The sequence below is a fragment of the Thermobia domestica genome, chromosome 2, assembly GCF_964235325.1.
Source record: "Thermobia domestica chromosome 2, izTheDome1.hap1.1, whole genome shotgun sequence".
Lineage (NCBI taxonomy): Eukaryota > Metazoa > Arthropoda > Insecta > Zygentoma > Lepismatidae > Thermobia > Thermobia domestica.
Window position 1 is genome coordinate 130083513 of NC_137455.1, and position 27423 is coordinate 130110935.

The following is a 27423-nucleotide window of genomic DNA, read 5'->3' on the forward strand; positions in this document are numbered from 1 at the left end:
AAAATTCTAGTGTAGAGAATCAATGCCTTTGGATTTTATGAGTTTGCCTAATCGTATAAAGTGTTTGACCTCATCTGTGAAAAATTATACGGAATAATGAAGGTAATTAAAAGGTTCAGGACTCAGGGGTAAGAGTCTGACTCGTAATGTATCCTGCACGATTGTGCTTTTTGTTGAAAGTACCAAACTTTTGCAAAGATGTCCGTATTGAACTAACATTTGTCAATGTGATTTGTTGTATAAGAGAAAGATAAAGTGTCAGCGCTTCAAGTTAGGGAAGAAATTAAGTATGATGTACGGCTATGGACGTAGATAAAGACCATGCAGTCATTTGCAAGTAGTAGATGTATGACGTAAGAGCACTGTTTTACTATCGGAGGAAGGTTTGTGAGAAATTGGTCGAACAAAGGGTGGTAGAATTCGAGAGGCAGAAGAAGAAAATAAACAAGAGTTGGCAGTATACTAGTAGCGATTGATCCACGGTTAGAGTATCTACAAAACCGATTAACTATACTATTGATAGTCTTGAGTGCCTGTCACCACTGGAACTTTCAACGCCATGTTTGATACCTGCTGTTTGTTTTCTCGCTGTGGTTTACTGAGCATAACACCAAAGAACTATGACATAACAGGACATTCAGTTAGGAATGCTTGATCTAGAGCAAAGTTAGTGCAGACTATGTTTACCGTCCTCCAAGTGTAAGGGAAAATATAAGCTATATTAAGGGAGCGTGCATGTAAGCTTATTAAGGGAATAGATGGATTATGTGTATTTAATAGTACTCCACGCAAAGATATTGTTACCACTTTAATCCAACCCGTTTTTCCTGCAATCTGTGCAGATATGTAACAGTTTTCGTATTAACTATATTCCATTAGTTACCTTCGTATTTAGTGTAGACAGTCTCTTCAGAATATATTAATTCTGTTATAAAAAGTAACACAGAATGATTTTCAAGTCATTTGATAACTCAAAAAGTAGTCTTACAAACTTACATTTCGTACTAACATGCTGTTTATTTTATATATGTATATATTTAAATTCTAGATGATCGACACTCAATTTCTAGAACCAACCAGAGATTGGAGTGTTACCAACGTGTCGAATAGTATATTTGTTCATCTGCTTTATGGAAATTACACATATGATGAAGCCAGGTTCAACCTGTATTTAAAACGCCATGCAGCAAATCATGCAGCAACTATTATATTGCCTGGCACAGGTAAATATTATTTTCGTTTTCGGTGTTACGGTAGTTATTCTATTAATGATATCCACTAAAATAAGCAATTACATGTGAGAGACACGATTGTTCATTGCTAATCTGGTTGTATAAGTTCTGTGCAAAAAAAATGATTGTAAGATGGTAAATCAAAACTAAAAGTTGAGTGTCGCAATTGGAAAGATCAACATTTTTATTTAGAAATCGGATTTTTTGTTTTGTTATCTACAAACTCAATTTTTCTTAAATTCCCCCTATTTCAAACCCTTCTTTATATTATCTTTGACAGAATTGAAAGTATCTGTGTAAGTATTTAGAAACGATACCAAGTACTATGGAAATTCGAAAATCGGAAAACTAAATTTCCAACTTTAGTACTGAAAAAAAAGTTCTACACAGTATCGCGTCGAGAGGCAAGTTCTTTTCAGCACTATAATTGCAAATTTCATATTCCGATTTCCGAATTTCAGTAGAACTTGACATCGTTTCAGATTTCTAATCTTTTTTTGCCCAACAAAGTGATAAGTGTACGAGAACTTGGCTCTATTTTTCATGTTTATTTTTCTAGTATTGCATCACTACTGTTTGGAAAGCATTTACAATAATTTACCTCCAGTGCTTTGGGTCCCTGGTTTGATCCCAGCTCGCGGCGTGTGGACTTTGTGGTGGACCAACACCGTGCTCGTGGGTTTTCCCAGGGTTCTTCCGTTTCCTCCCACTTTCTTCATTCCACCACTTCATTCATCTCTCATCATCACCGTCTCCTTTAGCTAACCGTTATAACCGTGGGACGTAAAACTTAAAGATTTCATTTAATTTTTTACAATAATTTACCTCATATTCAGTCAGCGATAGAAGTTATTTTGTTTGGTAAAAAATATTTTGGGAATAACGGTGAAACGTGCACATTTCAGTGAGTTTCAATGTTGGAACGTACAGAAAATTATATTTTTTAAAAATTTACTAAAACCTGTACTCAAATTATCTTTCCATTCTGAAGTTATTTACAAAACTAATTTCATCAAACGGAAAGAATTTTTGTCGCTGACTGTACGCATAAAACGATATATTGACCATTAGTTATTGTATTAAATAGTGATAAGTACTCTATCCTTATTTTACCCTGTCAAGTTCCAGTTTTCTCGTTTATAGATAATGCGTTGTAAGTTTATACTCAGCAACCCAATATGCAAGTTTAAATACCTAAGCCCTTATTATTCTCCATGAGATGATATAATTGACATTTTTATAATTTATCTCTTTAAGTATACCAAATACTTATATTTGTGTGGAATTTTAAGTGCTTTGTTTAGGGGAAATACTGTTTTTTGGAATTTGTATTTTTGAGTGACTTACAGTCAGTGGCGGCGGTTGGACGTTAAAAGTGGGGGGGCAAGACATGATCTTAACAATTGTATATCAATGTTAGATTTCCTGGTTGTTTCTAACAATTGTTGATGAGAGGTTGCATAACTAACAGGATACTATTTTTTTCACTTAAAATGCCGTATATCGTATTTCTGTTTTATTAAGTAAATTCGTAAGAGCAATACAGGTAGGTACCTAGCCCTTTATACTCTTAAACAACGAAAGCACAAGAAGAGATTTAATTCCTTGCTCATGAATATCTTACAATTCTGTCTTGAAAATTGTGTGATCAGATTATTTAATAACAAATTTGCAAAACAAATACATAGAAAGGATAATATTAATCATAGTAATGAATAATGATGCTTGTTTTGCAGAAGTTATATTAAAACTGGGAATTAATGAACAACAATTCCACACATGCCATTAAATGAATGTTTTTCTCTTAGAAAATGAAATACATTAAGTACTGCAAGCATATGCTGTGACATTTAAGGAAATATGCAATTGCAATATTAACTGTTTTGAATTGCAATTAAAACGCAATTCCTGTACCTTTGTTAACTCCACGGGAAGACAAATATCCAATACGTACTCACGCAACGGCAAATATCATATGGCACCTTTTTTTTTTTTTTTTGCATGAACCAGTAACACATACAAAACCTTTACTAGGGTGTCCACATTCTTGTAAATAAGTGAAAGTCAGTGAAAGGTCAGGGAAGTAAAATGTGTCAGGTGAAGTCAGAGAAATGGCAAATTGGTCAGGGAAAGTCAGGGAAAAATCGATTTAGGTCCGATGTTCAATTACTGAATTTATGAAATAAGGTTGACTTTTTTACTGTTACTGGATGCAAAATGTAGTGTTCTCTGATATAGTTGTTGAAACTAATTTTCTGCGAAAACACATATCTAACTGCATCCTGGCATATTTGCTCAAAAGAGTAGACTCTGTTCTAGTAGAATTGCATGGTGCCAAGAGGATATCTGAACAAGTGGCTGAGAACGCGAAGAAATGTTATGTCCAGCTCACAGTAAAAGCTCAGACTGAAGAATTTAAAGAACACTCGAATGAACTCATAGCCAATGATAGAGATTGTGTTGGACTTGAGTTTTTTACTTAGTGTTAGGAAATGGAAAGAACTTCGTTGACTTATGGTCAGTTATGAAATTGTGTTTTATCTTCTTTCACGGAAACGCATTTTTTGAAAGTGGTTTCACAATAAATAAAATTCTCATTGTTGACAACTTACAAGAAGAATCTCTGGTGGCTCAACGAATCATATATGATTCTGTGATGAGAATAGGTGGATCATCAGGATTAATAATTACAAGAGGTATGATAAATTCAGTGAGAAGTTCAATGAGACAATACCATGTGTATTTGGAAAAGAAAAGATAAATAAATGCTGGAGACGAGAAGAGGAGAGAGAAACGGAAGATTCAGCAACAACTAAAGGAGCTGGGGGAAGAAGAAAAGAAAATTAAACTGCGGAGACAACAAGAAGGATATTCATATCAATGAGAAGAAAACTATGAGAGAAAGGATGAAAACAAATTTCTAAATGTGTTGCATTTAACAACTTCCCCAAGCAAAAGTATGTGGGTCTGTGTGTATTTTTTTAATAATCAGTAAAATCATGTGTGAACTGTTTATTACTATAGGCAATAATATAATGCTGTGTAATTGGTATTATAATGTGTAAGGATATAATGTGTATTTTTTTTCATATCTTAAGTACTCTGTATACTGCACACTTCCGTTTGTAACTTTACATTTGGTGTAACATGTAGGCCTAATCAATATCTGCCTAATGCTTATGTTTGTAAATTTACATTCCTTTGGAAAGAAATTGAAAAAAAGAAAGAAACAGAAGCGGAAGAGAACAAGGCCAACTATGGGGAGTGTGGAGGCTGGAGTTTCTGTCTTTTTTTCTATATTTTCAGGTTATTCAGGGGTCAGGGAAATCTGGAACTTTCGTCATGGAAAGTCAGGGAAAAGTCAGAGATCTTTTCTCCAAATTGTGTGGACACCCTGTTTACATTTCCAAATGAAATTATATAAATTAGGGCGTCTCTTCAAAAAAGTGGGGGGGCAATTGCCCCCTCTTGCCCCCCCTAATCGCCGCCCATGCTTACAGTATATATGAAAGTTTCCACGTTTACAGGAAGGATGCGATTAGTTTATAATCGTCTTCACAAGTTAATATTAATACATGGTTTTGTCCTTGCCCCTTAATCCCCTGCCGTGGAGAGGGAAATTCGGAGATTTTGGATTTTTTCTTCACTTGCAGGGCATGTTTACCATTAATTGTGCTGAATTTCAAGTTTACATGTTTGCAAGAAGTACCGGTATCCTAAAGTTTTGAATCGTGTCTGACTGACAAAACCTAGTGTGAAGCAAATTAGAAGAAAGTATCATTATTGTGAAAAAATCGAATTCGAGATTTCAACGATAAACACATTTTAGTATCTCTATATACTAAAAATGTGATTTTAAATATCCATTCGTTCACTGGTCCAGGAATCACATCGTTCAACGAATTTCGCACGAAAGGTTTAAAATTAAAGTTCTCTGAGAGAATTTATCAAAATCTTTTCCTACCTCAAAAATAAGGAAAATTTACTGAAGGATGAAAATAGAAAATGCAATTTTCCGAAAACGGCTCCATATACCAACAATCCATTAGCAACTCTATACTGTGTGTGTGTGTTTCTGGAAAGTATGTACGAGTACTTTTTAAACGATTCGTTGCGGTGAGTGCCTTTAGGATGATTTCTTCAAAATAACCTAGGCGATTTTGTTCCTATTTCATACATAAATATTTCATCAATAACTCTATAATTACTTCCTATGAAAATATCGGCAATTAGGAGTTTACTGTTCAGAATGAGTGCTTTTCTTTTTTCTGACATTTTTTGATAGTTTTCTCAAATGACTCATGGAATTTTGTTGACATTTGATGCAAAAATGATTCTTTAATGATGCTAATAAGCGGAATAAGTCATTTCTTATGAAAACCTGCGAAAGAGGTAGTTTAATTTTGACGGTGATTTTTCTGCTCCAAAATGTCCTACAATTTAGTTTCTTATTTTACAGGAAAATTTTTCGTTAATAACTGCAGCATAATATGATTTAGTGTACGAAATAGGTGGAAGTTTAGTGCGGTAGTCCTTACCTTTTATTACTTTTCTTGAAGTCGTATAAAATGTTAACGTATTTTCACTTTGATGGAAGAGAGTGGTTAGGGACATACATATCGTTGCCATGTCTTTTAAGATTCACTGCTCTAGTCTTCATAAGTAACAGTACACTGACAACACGAGTTTTATCCATCACTCCTATATTGTCTTCTTCTTTTTGCACAGCCAGTTCACTCCGTCCTGGTTATAACTGTCATACTTCGACCAATTCTTTACGCTTTGCAATTCATGTAGTAAGCACCTTCACCCTCATCTTTATTTCCCTTGATGTTCGAAGTTTTCATTGTAAAGAGCCTGAGTGAATATCATATCCGCAATCGAGCGAAGATATAAGAACAAAATCTTCCAGTCTATACATGGAATCTAAAACCTGGCCTCCTAATTGGTAGACAGACGTCTTACTGATTATACTACTACATCTCTTTTCAACACATAATGTGTGTGTTTTCTTGAAAAATAAAAGTTAATACTGATACTAGTTTAGCAGAATTTGAATAAAATCACATAATTGAAGTGGCGGTTCATTCTGTATTTCCGCTACAGACCTCTCCACAAAAAATATTGGACACGAAGTTTAGGGACTTCAACGATTTATGTGAGGTTGAAAATTAAATTTAAGACATTAATAAATGTTTTGGAATGTTTCAAAAATTGATCCACTGTTCTGAAATTTTAAGCCCTTCTTTCGTGAATCATAGGTAAGTACTCCAACTTCTGCTTTCTTCTTATTCTCACAATGATTTGCTTTGGATTTTGGTATGTTGTTTCTCCCACACTTAATATGTCTGTCTCCTTGTGATCTAACAAACCTCGGGTTAAAATTAGCTTTGAAGTATTTCTGATGAAAATGGTAAGTAACGATAGTATTAGGGTACTTAGCTTTAAACAACGCATACAGTTTCAACACAGAAAGTGCATTTGAGAGATGTTTAAACCATACCGGTATAAGAATATACCCCTTAAAGAGAATTCACTAATATGAAGTTTCAAAAATTCCTCATCGACTTCTTCAAAGAGCAGGATTGCTTTCTTAGTTAGTCCTGTGTAATCTAACCTGCTATAAGCGCTTTACGAATGTGTGAAAAGGTGAGACTTATATCAAGCGTTAGACCACATCATGCTGAACAAAACGACTTATGAAAGTAAATTCCAGTGCATAGTTTTCGAAAAATTCGTTAAAAACTAATTTTTATGGCTCTAAAAGAATGCTGTTCGTTGCCACTAATACAGCACCTTTCATTAAGGTGGAATACATAGTTCACTTGTGTACTGTATAACTCTATATAAAAAAATACGCTACTAACTAGAAAATGGTGCCTTGTCGTTTGTTCTTTTAACTTTAAGCACACATAATGATAACAATTACATAAATATTCCTAATAGTTATACACAAGGTGCTTATAATCATCAATAATCGGTCAGGAAGAGCGATTGAGGGGGAAATTATTAAAGTGAACGTCCTTTAGCAGTTTTTGGCGTAGACTGGTGGTTAGCATATCGAATTCCTAAGCTTCGTATTAAGGTTTGAATTTTGCACACATCAAGTTTTCTACGTTCGCATTTGCCATTTACTATACTTATAGATTTAATGTAATTCCAAATTAGTAAATTAATGCAAACAAACGATTTATTGGTATAAAGTATTACTCGTACATGATTCGATATATTGATGTCAGACTATACAAGATTAATTTCACTTTATCTACAAATTCCGTGACTTGGGCAGAACTTGAAAGCCTTTAACGCAGTTGAGGAACTAGTAGGTCAATTGGTTCCTTATGGTTCATCCTAAGGAATCTATGAATTATATGAGTAGTAGGAAATGGATCGATCTGGGCCAGTTTTAGCCAACTCACAAGCCACTGGGAAAATGACCACCGTGCACCGTGAGCCCACGGCCTTTTACGACCTCCATTTTAGGGGTGAATTCGTTCCCTTTTATGACCACTTTTTAGGGGGTGTATTCGTTCTCTTTTACGACCTCCATTTTAGGGGGTGAACTCGTTCCCTTTTATGAGCATATTTTTCAACCCCTACGAACACATAGCAGAACATCAGACTACGTAACATAACGAACATACAGAAGAGCAGATTGAACTCGTTCCCTTTTTCAACCCCTATTTTAACATAGCAGAAATTACATAGCACAGCTAATAAAAGAACATGGTTTATTTCAGAAATTACACTGAGACTACGTAACACACACACACACAACATCCTCCATTTTAAGGGGGTGTACTCGTTTTCAACCCCTACGAAACATAGCAGAGGTGAACACACAGCAGATACATAAGACTTGTTCCACCCTTATTTAGAGTATGGTATATTTTCCAACCCACGGTCTTTTACGACCTCCATTTTAGGGGTGTATTCGTTCTCTTTTATGAGCATATTTTTTAGCCCCTATTTTAACATAACAGAAATGACATAAGAATACGTAACATAGCAGGGTGAACTCGTTTTCCAACCCCTATTTTAACATAGCAGAGAATAGAAGTGTACTCGTTTTCAACCCAACATTATTTTCTTTTACGGGGGTAGCAAGACCCCCAACCCTCCTCCTTTCTCATCCAGGGCTTGGGACCGGCAATGGCGGAGTTTAAAAAAATAACATCATCATACTCTCATAAATGAATAAAGCATAATATCATTAGCATCAATAGTAGTGAGTGAGAATTTGTTTAAAAAATCCTGCATCGAATAACCAGATGCACGACATGCTAAATATAGGAAACAGTAATGTCCACAAAATTGAGATAAATCACCTTGAATACGTCTATTATTCCATGTATAATACAGACAGTTTCGTTTTAAAAACCTTATATGATGTTGTATATAGGGAGGTATACCACAGCTATCGAAATACTCTCCCACACACATATTAGATATATAAACAGCAACCCAATGTTCACCAGGCTTATCACTAGAATCAGTGTTTATAATTATGGCGGCTGGAAATGTATGAATAAACAAAGGTAACTCATCAGCAGCAGACACACCAATAAAATGATCTTTAGGCAAATTTTGTTGTAATGCTTCATAAAGCTCAATTGTATTTAACATCTTTAATTAATATATATTTTTCTCTGAAAATCAATTTCTAATTCTGAAGAGAATTCACCATAAATAATTGTTGTTACAGGAGATGGCAGTGCTTCTTTAAAATGAACCTCTAAACGTACACTTCCTTGCCGTTGCGGACTAGTATGAAATGCAGCACTTGCGCTTGAATCAGGAGTTAAATCAAACACCAGTAGAGTATAACCATTAGGATATTCAGCAAGTGAAATATCATTACCTTGATTAGAATAATAAATACCTGAACCTGTAAATAACGTAGAATATGCTTGTACATATAGCTTATTATCAAAATCTGGCTGTAAAGGTTTGAAGGGTATTGGATTTCCATCAACATACAATGTAAAAAATGACATACTAAAATGTTGAAAATTGAATGGATTTGTTTGATAATTACCATTAAAAGCAGTATTACTAACAAAACCAATAATAATACGTTTAGGCACTAGGCCTGAAAATAGATCTGGAAGTGTACTATCCATAATTCCTTGTGGCAACGTTTCAGTCTTCACTTGCACTTTTGTTATAGGATATTTTACTCTAAATTTAGGATTTTGTAATACTTTATTTTGTGCTATTTTAACAGCAGGTGACACATCAACCTTTTTCACAAGCAATGTTGCATCTGTAATTACAACTTTTCCATCAGCATCTGCGTCACCCATTAGACAAAATGTAGGTTTAGCTGGAATTAGTTTAATGCGCAGTTGTACACCATTCAGTAAAAATTTCTCCTGATTGAAAATATCAGCATGAATATAACCCAATAATTCAAATGACTGACTTAAAGCAGTGAGAAGAAAACGTTGTTTAAATCCTACATTAGCATCGGTCACACTGTCCATATGCCCTGCAGTATCTTTAAACCACATTGATGTTTGAAGATGCGTTGATTTAGCTTCAGCATTATAATTTAGTAGTTTTTCAATATACGATCAATATGGATATGTATGTGAAGAGTAGGAAATAAGTTGATTATTTAAATATAATTGCAATTCACTGAACATTGCATTGAGAAAATCATTTACAGGGCCGATTTTCTTATCGGCAGAAGTTAAATTAGAACCATCTGATTTAGTAATTTTACCTTTAACATATAACATTGTGTGCGGTAAGTCAATATAGTCATCCCCATGGCCGGGGACTACAAATTCTATTGGTGCATTATCAGCTATTGAAGCCACAGGTTTATATGGAACTATTTTATTACCTATAATACTGGTTTGAGTGGGTAAACCAGCAAATAAATCTAATTCTGATTTCATACACTCACACTGCATTCTTGTCTTTTTTCTTACTATTAATATTCACACATGGTAAAATTTACAATACCATATTACGTCTACGAAAATGTAATTTTACACATACACTGCCATATTGGAAAGGAAGTGGATTACCTGTACTATCTCTTAAATCAATAATAATTTGATCAAATTGTTTACGTTGCACAGTGACATAATGAGGATTATCAAAAATATGTACATTATTAATACCATGCTCTGTAATATTTGTATTTATAATACGTAACAATGGAGCTACGGTGTCACCCACCATTTGTGGTTCTACAATATCACTGTAAATATACATAAGTGTAGGTAGCGCTTTTTGTAAATCAGGTGGATAACGAGCATGATGAACAAGTGCAATATCTTCCTGCTGTATATGATCAAAACCTAGTATTCGGGCTAGTTCAGGAGATAGGCGTACTTGTATATGCTTCTCTTGATCTTTTATTAATCTATTAACCTCAATTCGTTTCACTGATGCTTTGACTTTTAATTGTAAATTTAATATATCACTTTTATGATTAATTTGAGATAGAATATCATCAACATGATAATAGTGGCCTGGTAAGATTTGAGTTATGTTCCAGTTTTTTGTATTCATGAGACGGTAATAAATATTATTTGTATATTTGGAAACATTCTGAAATGAACTTGTATAATGCACTTCAACAACAGCTGTTTCCCACACTCCTTTCTCCAGTACAATAGGTTGATATAATTTAGTAGTATAACAAGCAAGAGTATTTTGAGGAAAATATTTCATAGAACTATTGCTAGGAAGTGTGAGATAAAAACTATCACTTTGCTCTATAATTAATCAATCAAAAATATCTTTGGATCTTTTTATCCGTTTCACACCAGCACCACTAAAATGAACTTTCTTTCTTTTTCTTCTTCTTCCAGATCCTTCCAACACCTGATTTAATTTATTTTGAGCTTTATTTTTTAAATTTGTTTTAGCTTCTTGCCATCGATCATGCAAAGACTCTTCAATAGGTTTATTATTATCTAGTACATCTCCTGCTACATTAATTCCTGTACGTATCAATTCTTTACCAACAGTTTTTGCACCTTGTTTTAATAAAGGAAATACAGCACGAAATAAACCTCCTAGAAAACTACCAATGCCATAACCTTCTTGATATGGTGTACCTCTATACACGTTATAATTACCTCCTGCTTGATGTATGTAGTAATTGAGGTAGGGCTCATTCATCTTTCTTTCTATATACTTAAAAGTATCAATAGATAACAATAGAATATTATTATTATTATTGCTTATAAGTACACCATTTGCGTTTACGGGGTGGAGGACCATCTTCTTCTTCGTCTTCTTCGTCTTCTGTTAGTTTTCTAATATAATCTATTCGTTGAGGATTACCAATGTACTCTAAGGGTATATTGGCTTTTGCTAATAATGTAGCAAAAGGTTTCCAGCCAGCAACTGAAATATTTTTCTTACGACATCTAACAAAATCGGATATCAAATCCACTATATTTGCACCTGGAATTAATTTATTATTAATATTCACATTTCCATTATCGTCCCATTGAATATTTGGATTTTGTTTCAATTTACGTAATAAAGGTCTTGCTTTACGTTTACAAATTTCAGGGAGAGTAGATATTATTTCATCATCCTCCTCCTCCTCGTCCCCTTGTTCTTCTTCCTCCGTAGTAGTTGTTGCTGTTGTTGTAACTGCTGCCGGTTTTTGAATTATATTTAAATATTTTTGTAAGACTTCTCTATATTTTGTCCATTTTTCTTCTGCATTTAAACTTTTATTATTTAAAATTTCTTTCATTTCATCATCAAGATTAAATATCGTTTGATAATGATGTAATTTTTCTGGTGTGATTAAAATAAGTTTTTGTGCGTTTTGCATAATTATTTAATTAAACTAGATAGTATACCTCCAATAATAGGTGCAAGCAAAGCAGTAAGAAAACCACCTTTTTGTATAATTATTCGTTTTTTCTTTTGTTTTAATGACGGACCTTTTTTCACCAAATATCTCAGTTCCTTTTTATATTTTTTTAGCTTATTTATCTCTGTTTTATTTAATGGAACATTTCCCTGTAATACGTTATAGGAACATTCACAAATAGAGCGAATTAAATCAGGATCTGCATTTTGTAAAATTGCCTTACGTGCTTTCGGTTTTGACTTTGCTAAAAGTTTTAACATATGTGCATTTTCCTTACTAATCATTTTTTACGGCTATTAAAGCACAAATAGTTGTTAGAATATAAACCATATTACAATTATTATTTTTTTACAGGTACATAAACATAATTAAAAGAATCTGTTGGAAAGATATTTGTTCGAACTCGCTGCTCATCAGGAGTATTTTGTTTTAAATCAAAGAGTAAATAACCATGTGCAATTCGAGTTGCATCTTGATATGCTTCTTGAATAAATTTTGTATTACCTGGATACAATTGTCGTGCGAGATAATTAATTTGAGCTTGGTCTCTAGGATTTTTAAAACAAACAATATAATGACAATTTAACGAAATATCCCGCATTCCTTTTTGTTGATGGAAAATATTCTGTGTGATAAATATTACACTTATATTTCTATGATGGCTACCCTTAGTAAATATATCTACAATCCGATGGTCACACTCACGCATTAAATCATCTATAATGACAAGATGTGGACCCTCGTGTGCTTGAAATTCATTATTTTGAGGTAAACCTTCTTTAAACGTACAGTTTGAAATAGTATCATACAACGGTTGCCATTCACCATAACACCATACAATATTTTTAAATAACTTACTATAATGGTTAAGAAATGTTTTAACAAAATATGATTTTCCACAACCTGTAGGACCTGCTACCATACATGTAAAAGGAATTTTCCATTCCATCTCTATTACAGATATTGTGACGACATGCTTCACCTATAAATTCTTGACTTCTCTTTTTTTTTACAATATAGTATGTTTTAAATCAATCCAAGAATTTTCACTTTTTGGCAGACCTAACCATTTCACATAGGCCTTATTATTTTTCTTTCGCAACACTTTTTCAATTAAATATGTGTTTGGAAATTTCTTTAATTGTAATTCGTGTCCGTAAAATCGTCCTTCAATAGGTTTATTATTTGAGTCTACTAAGTGATATGTCGGAGGATTAGTGAAGAAAACTTTAGCAATTCGAAAAATTTCTGTACTCCAATTGCGTGTAAAACCTCTATCAAAACCAGGACGCTTAAGTTTACTAATTCTTACATATTCACCTATCTTAAATTTACTTTTTCTTTTTATCACAGAAAACTTTTTGCAATAGATGTTTGTCAATAGATGTTTTTCATTTTCTTTTTTAATAGCGTAGATAGGTTTCATTTTAATAGTAGAATGAATAGTATTATTATAATTATGTAGTAATTCCGGTAGAATGCCAATCCATTTATAATTTCCCTGCAGTGTAAATTGTCTCCACATTAAGTTACGTAATGATCTATTAAATCTTTCAATAATACTTGCTTTCACATCACTGTACGTGGAATAATGTTTAATGTTATTTTGGTTCATCGCCTTCTGAAACTCTGAGTTATAAAATTCTCGACCCCTGTCAGTTTGTAAAAATTTAGGGCTTTTGTTTGCTTTTCTCAGTACTGTTATAAATGCTTGTGTAATTTCTTTCCCAGTTTTATTTTTCACAGGAATTGCCCAAGCATATTTAGAGAATGTATCTATCACAGTTAATAAATATTTGAAATTTCGATTAATTTTTGCTAGACCTTTCAATTTTCCACTATTCATTTCAACTAAATCAGCTTGCCATAAATCATGAATCCCTTTCGTTATAACGGGTATTCGAGGATAGTTTCGTCTTGCACTTTTATGTAATTCTGCAACTATTTGTTCTCGAACTGATTGTGACATTTTTTTTAATACTAATATATCCAAAAAAATTATATCGTATTTACAATATACAAATCGTACATTTTACATCTTTATTAATATAATACCCCCAAGGAACAGTGTGTATATTACAATTTAAAATTTTTCTTTTGTCATCATACGGATCTAATGCTAATTTTCTTACCTGATTTGTTGTTAAATTATGGTATTTACTTTAATTTCAAATTGTGTTTTATAGATCGTTTCGTTTTTAAATATACATGATTTATAATCGTCAAACGTAATTTGTTCTTTAACTATATTTTTCTTGATCCCTTTACATTTTTTCAATTCTTTATTTTCACCAGTTTTTATAGCATAATTTTTTGCTCGTAACCCAACATATTCAATCATAGGAACTCCACCTAATTCGTCTTTCATTTTACCCAAAACGTGTTTATTTTTGTGCTATATAAAGAATTATTTTCAGGATAATTTGAGGTGTCAAAATACTCATTCATATCTTTTATATCGTTATAAATATTGTTAGTTTTAATTTGGTAAATGAAAGAGTCAGTATCCATATATGCAATTCTAATTTTATCTCCATATCGCGGTTTCATTATATTATAATGGAATTCATACATTGCTAATTTTGATAATTCTAAAACTGTTGCTCCTACGTAAATTGGTTTATTAAGGGTTACCGATTTTTTTACCATATGAAACAATGCCAAATTATCAGCCAATTTTACCCAATTTTCAAACTGATTTTGCGCTACTAATTTTTTACACTTTTTTCATTGTTAATTAATTTTATATCAATTCGTTTTCGTACATTCTCCATTGTCTTTCCGTATACAGAATTATTTAATAACTTATAGAAATCTTTTTCAAATTCAATTGTAGCATTTGCACGGCGTTGAGTATTTTCTTGAATATAAGATGCAAGCCATTTAGATTGACGAAACCATAATATTTTATGTACTTTTACCAATATTAAACCTTGTTTTAGATAAAATTGTAATACTCTATAATGCAAGATATAATTCGATTTCGATTTAAGTGTCAATAGTAATTTTGAATATTTACCATTCGGTGGAACTTCATTAGTTGGAGCACACGGAAAATCAGAATGGTATTCGTGTAAATAATTTGGATACTCTAAATCCACTTCTAGAAAAAATCCCCATTCACTATCCGTGGGCCAATTGATAATTTTATGTTTGTCTTGCCAGTTGTCAATTTTATCCTCCCACCGAAAACCACCATATGGTAAATAGTCAATCATTGATAGTCCGTACAGATTGTTCATGTCAATATACAGTAAATAAGATTTTTCTTTTTCCGCATCAAAATCATGTACGTAAGGATTATTAGCTTTGGCATACCTTAACACAGCTTGAGTAATACCTCCGCGAATCGATTTTTCTACAAACATATACATATTGATATCTGATAAAAGTTCAAGTTCAATTTTTGTTCTATATAACATGGCTTGCCATGCCAACCCAGGTGCAGTAAAACAATTAATCGGATCAATACAAAAAGCATTTAAACATGTCTTTCTAAAATTCTCCAACACATCTGCTGTAAGAAGTACATCACATTTTAAATATAGATCATGGTAGTCCCCTAAATTTTCACATTTAAACACACGCCAAATCAGTTTTGCATATTGATAATCAGTCTCGGAAATTTGTGTTCCATTCAATTTGCTACTAAACGCCTCTCTTCCAGGAAATTCAGTTTCTTTAAATGTATCTAAATTTGTTATGTATTCATAAAAATAAATTCCCTTACGAAGAATTAAAGGAAACTTTTCATCAGAAAAATATTGCTTTGTATAGACAAATTGCTCAGGTTTTAATTTTGACACCAAATTTTCGAGACTATACGGCAGGAATTTAAATAAGTCTACAAAACGTAACTCGATAGGTCTACCATTAAAATTAAAGTGCTTAGAGAATGTTATGTATTTCTCAGTGCTTTCAGCAATTACAAAAATATTTCCAGGGGTGCAACCTAATTCTTTCACAAATAAATGTGCATCATACCCAGACAAATTATGGAAGAAGACAGGGATAAAATTACTTTGACGCTTAATTTGTAAATTACACTTGTTGCATACCGTGGCGATATATTAACCAGTTAAATGGTTATGATGTTTAACTTTTCTATTGTTACTCGTATATTTACTATCACAAACTGAGCATTCAGTGGATAGGTTAAACTCCTGTAACTGAGAACTATTTAATGGTATTAATGGTTTTTCTTGATCTAATATGTTTATGATTTTTCTTAATTCATTCTCCATAGCAGACATAAACTTCATCGATACATTTTCTCCCCGATAAATAACTAAATCTGATTTCATATAGTTGTTACTCCAACATACAATATAACCAAAACTGCATGGTATATGTTGGTGAATTTGTACTGTATGAGATCCACTTTGTTTATTTATAGGTTTTAATAAACTTTCCATATCTGCAATTATTATCACATCATTCTGTAATAACAATTTCAATTTTCGAAATTTTAAAACTTCTCCTTGTTTCGGCATGTTAATTTTGGTTGGAGTGTGTTCTTTACATAATTTGTCATGTTCATCTAATTTTGATTTGTTATAAAAAGATATTAAACATCGTCTACAAATAAATGTTTGATGACTACCTAACTGATGTCTGACTAAACCATTTAAATTTGTAATTAAACAATAATGAGAGTTTAAATATAATAAATCAATATGTTTACCTACAGCTGTGTTTTCGCTTATACGTAACGGGAAAATGGTTTCATTATCATAGTTAATGCCATATATATTAATGGAAATTTGTTCCTTAGGAAATATGGAATTATACATATGTTCAAATTTGCTTATGTGTTCTACTTCGACGGGAAACTTTATATTGGTTTTTTCAAATAATGGTAATAAAGTATTACTATATTGTATGTAATTATTCACACGATTTGGATGTTCTTTTACTGGATATAAAGCAGCTAGAATACTATACATAAAACTTCTATTATCGTTATTTTGAATATTTAAAACACATTTTGTGGATAAAATCCATTGAGGCAATTTTACATAAGTTTTCTCTTTATGACTCTTCAATAACTCATTGAGATTTTTTATAAGACAATAATGACTGTTGCAATTTTCTTCACAATACAGTAAATCTATATGTTTACCTACACATGTGTTTTCGCTTATACGTAACGGGAAAATAGTTTCATGATCATAGTTAATGCCATATATATTAATGGAAATTTGTTCCTTAGGAAATACAGAATTATACATATGTTCAAATTTGCTTATGTGTTCTACTTCGACGGGAAATTGTATATTGGTTTTTTCAAATAATGGTAATAAAGTATTACTATATTGTATGTAATTATTCACACGATTTGGATGTTCTTTTACTGGATGCAACGCAGCTAGAATGCAGTACATAAAACATCTATTATCATTATTTTGAATATTTAAAACACATTTCTTTTTGGATAAAATCCATTGAGGTAATTTTATAAAAGAAGAAGCGGAAAGCGGATCATATTTACTGATTTTAATTTCTAAGTGATGGTTTGGTTCAGAACATAAAGACCACCCTGATTTCTTAATTGCCCTATTTTCTTGTTCAACTAAAATTTTATTAAATAGTTTTTCAATTATAGAATTCAAATCTGTACTCGGCAAAATAATTTCGTTACCACTATTTACAAAGAATCTACATGTTTCTAAATCTACTGGTTTTACAAAAGTTGTACCCAAAGAAAAATTTACTTTAAACGATGTCTTAGTTTGTTCTTGTTGTAATATATCTAAACAGTCTTTTCTTTTATTCTTTAAAAAACATCCACTATCCTCATTTAATTCAGTATCACATTTTAAAATAAATTTTTTAAAATTATTATTAAATAGAGTATCAGAATTAATAGTATTTGATTTAACCTTTTTTGTTGCCATTTTTTTAAAACTAACTCCTCAAAGTTACTATAATAATTTTAAACTGAGTTTTTATAATATATTATTATTATTATTATAAAATGTCTTACTTACAAAAGAAAACAAAACCACACTATTAATAAACCACACTAATAATATAAACGCACACACAAAAAATATCTGAACTTTACGCTTCGGATGGTGAACAGGAAGTGATTACAAAAAAACATGTCGGTCAGTCTTTTATACCTGTCTGACTGCATTGCGCAATAGTATGAGTCATCCTCTGGGGATTCCCCTCTTTTTTATACCTTTGTGATTGATTACATTACGTTCAGGGATTCCTATCGTTGAATGACAAGTTATTGTCTGTTAAAGAGAAAACTAGGTCAATGTTTTTTCAAATCCGGATGAATGACGTAATGAGAATTATCTACATATGGCGGAAGTTATTATGTAACTGATAACAAAACACGGAAGTTTCGCATTCTTAAAATAATCTCTGCTATGTTCAAATATAGGTTAGAACAAGTTCACTCCTTAAAAGAATCTTTGCTATAGAGGTCGAATGTATTATCTGTTATGTTCAAATAACCCAAGCCCTGGATGAGAAAGGAGGAGGGTTGGGGGTCTTGCTACCCCCGTAAAAGAAAATAATGTTGGGTTGAAAACGAGTACACTTCTATTCTCTGCTATGTTACGTATTCTTATGCCATTTCTGTTATGTTAAAATAGGGGTTAAAAAATATGCTCATAAAAGAGAACGAATACACCCCTAAAATGGAGGTCGTAAAAGACCGTGGGTTGGAAAATATACCATACTCTAAATAAGGGTGGAACAAGTCTTATGTATCTGCTGTGTGTTCATTGTCTCAGTGTACTTTCTGCTATGTTAAAATAAGGGTTGGAAAATATGCCATGCTCTTTTATTAACTGTGCTATCTGCTATGTTAAAATAGGGGTTGGAAAAGGGAATGAATACACCCTTGCTATGTTACGTATTCTTATGTATTATCTCTGTTCATAGTCTCAGTGTACTTTCTGCTATGTTAAATAAGGGTACACACTCCTTCTATGTTTCATATTCTTATCTGTTATCTGTTCTGCTGTGTGTTACGTAGTCTTAGTGTAATTTCTGAAATAAACCATGTTCTTTTATTAGCTGTGCTATGTAATTTCTGCTATGTTAAAATAGGGGTTGAAAAAGGGAACGAGTTCACCCCTTAAAATGTGTTCATAAAAGAGAACGAGTTCAATCTGCTCTGCTGTATGTCCGTTATGTTACGTAGTCGGATGTTCTGCTGTTTGTTCATAGGGGTTGAAAAATATGCTCATAAAAGGGAACGAGTTCACCCCCTAAAATGGAGGTCGTAAAAGAGAACGAATACACCCCCTAAAAAGTGGTCATAAAAGGGAACGAATTCACCCCTAAAATGGAGGTCGTAAAAGGCCGTGGGCTCACGGTGCACGGTGGTCATTTTCCCAGTGGCTTGTGAGTTGGCTAAAACTGGCCCAGATCGATCCATTTTCTACTACTTATATGCGATTTCACTTACAAGATTTTCTACTTTATGCAAACTTTAAGATTATTAAATATTTCCCATCACAGAAACAAAATACAATGATTTGACTTTTTAGATTTACTATGGAATATATTTCGACACACAAGGAATAGGCAATAGAACGCAACAAATATATTTTCAAAGAAAACGGAGATTTTCTCCCAAAGATAGACAAAAGGAATTTGAAATGTTTTCTTATCATTACCTACAAAATATATGAATAAATATTTTTTAAAGAAGTGTTAGAATCTTCACCTCTGGAGCTAGAAGCTTTCAATTCGATCTCATGTCTTGTGAATCTGTGTTGAACAACAACGGGTCGTTTTGGTGCTAGTGTGCTTACAATACAAAGTGCAGCACATTCATAATTACAATTATTAAAGCATATATGCTTTTGTTATACCAAAGAATTATAAGGAGAGCTGTAGGAAAAGTGTCTGCAAACTAGTATTTACGGTACAGTGGCAGTGTTCCAATATTATAGACATTTCTACATTTAAATTATCTTTCATTAAGCTAATTATTTTGTTCCTCATGAAAGTTTGAAGAGGTACGTTAGAAATCGCTGTTCAAAATGAGTCAACAGCTGCTTCAGGCGACACAAATCGCTGACTATGCATCTTATTTTTCATGTATAGAAACAAAAAGAAGTCATTAGGTGTTAAAATCAAGTAAATACGGACAGTGAGTCATTAATTAGACATTTTTACTAAAATAATCAAGTCTTGTGTGCTGAGTAGGAACTGGGGTTGCGGTGGCGAAGAATGATGCGACAATTTGGGCTTGTATTTCGCAAATCATTGATGATCTCTGTCAAATAAATTGTTGTCTATCACTCAGCATTTACAGTATCTCGATTTTCTAGAGCTATAATTGGAATATGTCTGGTGTAAATGAAGAAACATGCAATCATTTGTTTGTCAGCACCAGTGGCGAATCGTAATCCCACAAGTAAGGTAGGCCCGATAAACTAATATTCCCATTTAGCTCCACTACAAATATTTTCAAGTGCAATTCATTTTTTTCTTCCGTCTAGGGGAATGAGGAGAATTTCCTCTTCATTTGCTGTTTTTATTTCCTGTATATTTGAAAATGGAGGGAGAGGAAAAGTAAGTACATTCTTAGTTAACTGTCAAATTTCTTGGATAAGTGTTCGTTATTTGCATCTCCTATTTTAAAGTAAGTACAATACTGCATTTAATTAATGCATCACGTGATAATGACTTTACTAGAAATGTTAATGCTCAGAAGGAACTTCATTTGAATCAACGCAAGATACTTAATATTGTACTCTGTGCAGTGGCATACATATTTAAGAGGGTGGCTTCCGGGCTTAAGCACTCACCGAAATTTTATTGCAATTCTTTTATATATATATTGCAGAATTTTCATATTTCCAGGAATAAAGTTAGCAAAGCCCCTCTAAACAAAATCGTAAATACCCCACTGATTCTACGAAATAGAAAACTCCACTAAAATTACACACAAATATTATTATTTTATCCTGTACGGTAGCGTTTGGTAAATTTATACATTTATGTTTAATGTATCAGACTTATATTTTATAAGATATTATGGACCAGGCCCAGGGATGGACTAGCTATGTAAAAAGAGCGCGGTCACATACTCTGGGAGGGCGCCGTCCATCTGAGGCTTTCGCTTGTATGGAATACCCCCTCCTAATAAAAGAAAGTGCCGGAAGGTTTCCCCCGGAAAATTAGTACACAAAACACAACAAAAGATTAACTAGCTATTGCAGTTAATCACGATAGAATTATACAAATTCAATATTTTCATAAACAAACAAAGAGACTTTGAGTACTAAATACGAGGCGTGTTTTTTAAGTAAGGTCCGTTTTGTTGTAGACACTAGTAGTTCGCGCGCATACCGCAACGAGCGTGTGCGTCACGTACTGGCATGCCTCGAGAACAACTATGCTCAGTTTCAGCTCTGTAGCTGACCTGTACGGTTGTATTCTGTACTATCACAATGTTTAAGACTATCAAGTCGCCCGCCGCGTGTGAGGTTCGCTCAGTGACACGGTTTTTGTCAGCAAGAAACCTGTCTGCTGCAGAAATTCATCGACAGATTTGCGAAGTGTACGGTGATACTGTTATGAGTGCAAGCAAAGTGCGTAAGTGGGTACGAGAATTCAAAAATGGCCGTGACAACGTCCATGATGAGGACCGCTCCGGTCGCCCTTCTTCGATTACAGACGATTTGGTGGCTTCAGTTAAAGCGAGGGTTCGTGAGAACAGGCACTTCACAATAACAGGTCTCTCAAACGAATTTCCTGACGTGTCGAGATCAGTGCTTCACAAAATTGTTTCTGAACACCTAAAGTTTAGGAAACTGTGCTCCCGTTGGGTCCCGAAACTCCTAACAGAGGACCACAAAAACCACAGATTTGAGTGTGCGATGAAGTTCTTGACTCGTTATCACGAAGAATGGGACGGCTTCTTGAGTCAGATCGTAACTGGAGACAAAACATAGGTTTCGCATATCACGCCCGAATCGACGCAACAGAGCATGGAATGGAGACAGACACACTCGCCTGTAAAGGTGAAGGCCAAACAGACTCTGTCCCAGCGCAAAATCATGGCGTCGGTGTTTTGGGATAGCCATGGTGTTTTGTTGGTCGACTTCATGCAACGAGGAACCACTATCAATGCAGAAGCATACTGTCAAACCTTGAGAAAGCTACGCAGAGCGATTCAAAACAAACGACGTGGCATGCTGACAAAGGGCATTGTCCTTCTCCATGACAATGCAAGACCTCACATTGCAGGTCAGACCCGCGATTTGTTGGACAGTTTTGGGAATGGAAGTTTTAAACCACCCACCCTGCAGTCCTGATCTTGCGCCGAGCGATTACCATCTGTTCCTCCACCTCAAACAACACCTCAGTGGCAACCGTTACAATGATGACGACGATGTAAAAACGGCAGTGAACTCTTGGTTATCGGAGCAGGCGGCAGGTTTTTATGAAGAGGATATGATAGTTGAAATTGATTGAGAGGTATGATAAGTGTTTGAACAAACTTGGCAACTATGTCGAAAAATATAGTAAAGTATGTGCTTTCTGTAAAGTATGTAAAATACATTTACTTTTTTTTAAATAACCTTTCGTTGTGTACTTATGTTCAAACGCCTCGTATATTAGGCCTATATAAATCTGCACACTTTAACTGAGACTACAAAAATCACACCAGTTGTTTAAATTCTTCGGCTGTATTTGTTAACAGCCTAATTATAACTGAATATTTGAGTTAAGTTTGAAGCTTATGCTATTTTTTATACTTCTGTCCTTTTAAAGCTGTGTTCATCATAACATTAACTTATTTTTCATCTATTTTTAAAACCGTTAATAAAAAGTATTCATGAAACATTTACTACAAATTAACAAAAGTAAATTGAGAATTATATACCTACCTAGCGAAAAAAGAAATTCAAAAACAAAACTGGAAAATGAAAGTAAAGTCACCGCTTTATGCTTGAAGGAGCCTTCGCATCTCCTTGCTTTTTCCACACATTTTGTCAATAATAAGATTGTTGTCTATATTGGTCAGAATATGTCTTTCTGACTTCATCAAGAACAATGATTCCAGATGTTCATCTGTAAGTCTTGAACGGAGTCTTGTTTTTATGTAACGCCACTAGCGTCTCTAACGGCGGGAGTGGGAGGCAGAGACATATAAAAATGATCCAAAATGACCGAGATTAGAGTGAAATCAATATATTTCGAAATCGCTGAGATCATTAATGGTACCACCAAAGCCTAAAACAGAAAGGGCAAGGCCGTAGGCCGAGTAAAGACGGTATCTGGGGGCGGAGTATTGGGGGTGGGAGGGTTGATATATAAAAATCATCCAAAATGACCGATATTAGAGTCAAATCTATAAATTTCAGGGTCCCTAAGATCTTTATAATGACATTCCCAAAGCCAAAAACAGAAAGAGCGAGGCCGCAGGCCGAGCAAATACTGGGATTTGGGGCGGAGCGTGGGGTTGGTAAGGGTGATATGTAAAAATCGTCCAAAATGACTAATATTAGAGTCAAATCTATATATTTAGCGGTAAATCTAATGTCGTTAATAGCATTCCCACGCCGAAAACAGAAAGAGCGAGGCCGCAGGCCGAGCAAATACCGGGGTCTGGGGTGGAGCCCTAGCTGGCCAAAGGCTAGCGAATTTTAAAAAAAATGTGTTCAGAGAGGAAACTTCCCGAGGCTAAGAGGAGGGCGCAAAGGCACTGATGTGAGGAGGGCGCAGCGGCCATCGGGCCGGTTCTTGATTATGGCCAGTCCACCCCTGACCAGGCCCCATGTAGGAAAAAAAACAGCTACTCTGAATAACGCGTGTATACCTAATTAAACAAGTTATCACTAAAAGAAATACATAATTCTACACAGAAACTTCTTACTCTATGTTAAGTAAATCATTTTATAACATGTTAGCATTGAAAGATGCCTTCAGCGCTAAAAGCAAATAGACTAAAAAAGTGTGACGTCACATCCTTTTCGTTGCTATGGTGATCGCCATTTTATTTTCCAAACAACAAGTAGCCTGAATACCTAAAGTACCTAAATGCAAAGCGAAAACAGTGATAAAATATTTCGGAATTGCAAACATTAGAGCGAATGAAATATTTTTCTTTTTAAACATTTCTAATCAATGAAACCAAAAACCAGAGATAAAGAGAAAAAGAGAAAACAAATGTAGGCTACTCATCTTGTTCATAATCACATATTAACCTTAAATAATTGTGGAAAACTTTTGATTTTATTAATATAAGTATCATAACATTGTATAAGCGAACAGGATTAATGTTTAACAGTTGTTTAGAATATATGCTGAACCATTCATAATTGGATGTTTTCTTATTGCACTGTTTCTAAATGCTTTAATTTAAAAAGTTGGTAGAGTATAAGAAAAGATCTTACCTGTATCCACTGATGGTCCGGATTGAAAATTTCCAAAGGCTCGATTTTTTCCCCTTTTCTTTTATAATATTGTTTTATTAATATTGTGCACTTCCATTATCAAGAGTGGACATAGGAAAAGTAAATGTTCCAATAGAACTAGGAATGCAATGGATGTACCCGATTGCAATGAAATGAGCTGAGCGAGCTTAAACTACATAATCATTCCTGGCCATTATGCAATAATAAATGTCATTTTTAATTGTTGACAAAAAAAATCGCGTGAAAACTTTTTCCCCATGTTAAGTCTATGCAAGCGTTTTTCGGTCATTATTCCTCGATGGTACATCGGATTTTTGATTTCGACCTATGTTGTCACTCAGCACGACATACTCTATCAGCGTGCTAAGTTTGGTTGAGATCGGCCAAACGGTCTAGGAGGAAGCGTTTTTCGGTCATTATTCCTCGATGGTACATCGGATTTTTGATTTCGACCTATGTTGTCACTCAGCACGACATACTCTATCAGCGTGCTAAGTTTGGTTGAGATCGGCCAAACGGTCTAGGAGGAGGCGTTTTTCGGTCATTATTCCTCGATGGTACATCGGATTTTTGATTTCGACCTATGTTGTCACTCAGCATGACATACTCTATCAGCATGCTAAGTTTGGTTCAGATCGGCCAAACGGTTTAGGAGGAGTTCGCGGACAACCAAACGGCTAACCCGAGTATAAGAGCTTCGCTTCGCTCAGCTCAATTAACATTGTTCTAAAAGATTTTTTTTTTTTGTTTTAAAAAAATGTATAGTGTTAGTTTTCCTTATGCCGACAGTTTGTCAATCTGCACGTTAGGGAGTTTATATTGTGTATAATTGCTTCTTAAGGAGGATTACATCATAATGAAGTTTACATTAATTATTTGATTTCTTCCTTATCACTTAGAGATATGGCGCTTTTGGAAATAAGTTCCTTACATATTACTGTTTCTTTATGCATTTTCTTAATGTTATTCGTAGTTTCCTAAATGAATTTTCATATTCTAAAACTGTTTCGTGTCCTGCCAACTTCATTAGTCGTTAAAATATTTTATAATTGTAAATAAATTTACAGCCGCCGTTGTCTTTGTTTATAGTAACTTTTAAAATACACCATTCGCTCCATGCGTTTGCATAGAAAAAACATGGCGATCACCATGGTAACGGAAGGAAAGCGACGACATCACTATTTCAGTCTATTCCCAGAGGCGAGCCTTCACACCTTCCGAAGAATGCGTGCAATCCCCAGCAATAATACCTTCACTCTCTGAGCAGCATAGCCGGTAAGCCTATCTAGCGAGGTGGTGAGACTCAGACGGAAAGGTCTCCAAGTGTTTCCAACCTAATATATATATATATATATATATATATATATATATATATATATATATATATATATATATATATATTTTACCAAAAACGAAATATTCAAGTGTCGAATTTATTTTATAAAAAATCGAAGATTTAAAAATATACGGTACAAAACAGGGTAGGCCCGGCCTCAGAGCCTCATATTACTCTTCGCCACTGGTCAGCATTGTTCAAACGAACAGCTTTCGTTGTTTTTGGGTTACATTGAACCACTAAAACAGTGGAGTGGTGTTTAGTGTTGTGTTCATATGAATAGATCCAAGTTTCATCTCTTGTAATGATGTAGTGCACAAATTTTGACTTATCTCGATTTAAATTCTTTGAGCATTTCTTTGCACAAATTAACACGAGCCTGTTTTCAAACTCCCGTCAAGTTTTGTGGGATTTAAAGGTTTGAAAGTTTCCGAATTATTAGGTGGCAATACTAAATCGTATCATGTAAATGTGCAGAGATCCCTGAATCTTACGGCATGCCACATGTTGATATCTCTCAATCATTGAGCATCAACTCACTGGCGACAACAGATGTGGATGGATAAACTTCATGAGATTCATCACAGAAATGGGCAATCACCTTGGAATTCGCATACCAATTATACACACACCTAATGGATGGTGCTTTACTCCCAAAAGTCAAATGAACTCGTTCGATTCAGTATTTCACTGTTAAGCTGCTTTTAAAAATATAAAAACTCATTACCCGAAAGTGTTCCGGAGAAATTCCCATTTTTAAAACACTCTCGCATTATAATTTAGCTTCGATCAGCCTTGTTTCCCTATACAAAGTCCATGTTCTCTTCTTCCTGCTTCTTTTGTTTCTTGCATTTAATGGAAATTTATCCGATGAGCTATTTTCCATTTTGTGCATCAGCTAATAGCTTACGATGTATAGGAAAAGAAATAGTTCCTTCTAGAATAGAATCTTAGGAAAGTTGACCAACAATTAATTAGTTCATCCTATGTGCTAAGACAATTAAAATTAGAGCTAATGGTAAGATTTTAATCTAATGAAAAGAATCTCTGCATACAAGAACGTATTTGCAAGATTTGGTAATAATGTAATTTTGTTCTCATTCATATATTTATTATATGTATTGTAACCAAGTTTCATATAAGCTTCTGATAAAGCCATTTAATACTGGAGAAAAACAATGAAAAGCAGGAATAAAAAACTCTAGGCCAACTGCAATCATGAACTTGAAAACGAGATCTTCCGATTAAATACTCAGAAAGCTAACTGTTGAGTGCAGTAATGTCTACCAGGTAGTTTACTGAAGAAAGTTTCATTTTATGTGTTCTAGGTATATATATCGCAAAGGAAACTATAATGACCATTATCCTGGTTTCTAGTGAACAATTATTTTTACAGGTTTAACAATTTTGACGTTAGCCCTATTCTGGATCGATCCTATCTGCCCAGAGAGACTGATCATTGGAGCAATCATCTTCGTTGTACATTGTCTGTACTTGATTTATCTTGGAAGCCTACTGCCAGCAAATGGAGATAATAGTCCTCTGATAGGTACGTATTATCTAGAGTTGACCAGTAGTCCTACTGTACTTATAATGTGA

General features: G+C 33.8%; 1 protein-coding gene across 2 annotated transcripts in view; it reads left to right on the plus strand.

Annotated features, from left to right (window-relative positions):
- Positions 1 to 27423, plus strand: part of LOC145679735 (neuronal acetylcholine receptor subunit beta-3-like) — a 71235-nt gene that overhangs the window by 33905 nt on the left and 9907 nt on the right. For both annotated transcript variants that reach the window (XM_081750297.1, XM_081750298.1), the window contains exons 6-7: positions 1049 to 1223; positions 27221 to 27373. In XM_081750297.1, the coding sequence (XP_081606423.1) occupies positions 1049 to 1223; positions 27221 to 27373 (328 nt within the window). The remainder of the gene's footprint in view (positions 1 to 1048; positions 1224 to 27220; positions 27374 to 27423) is intronic.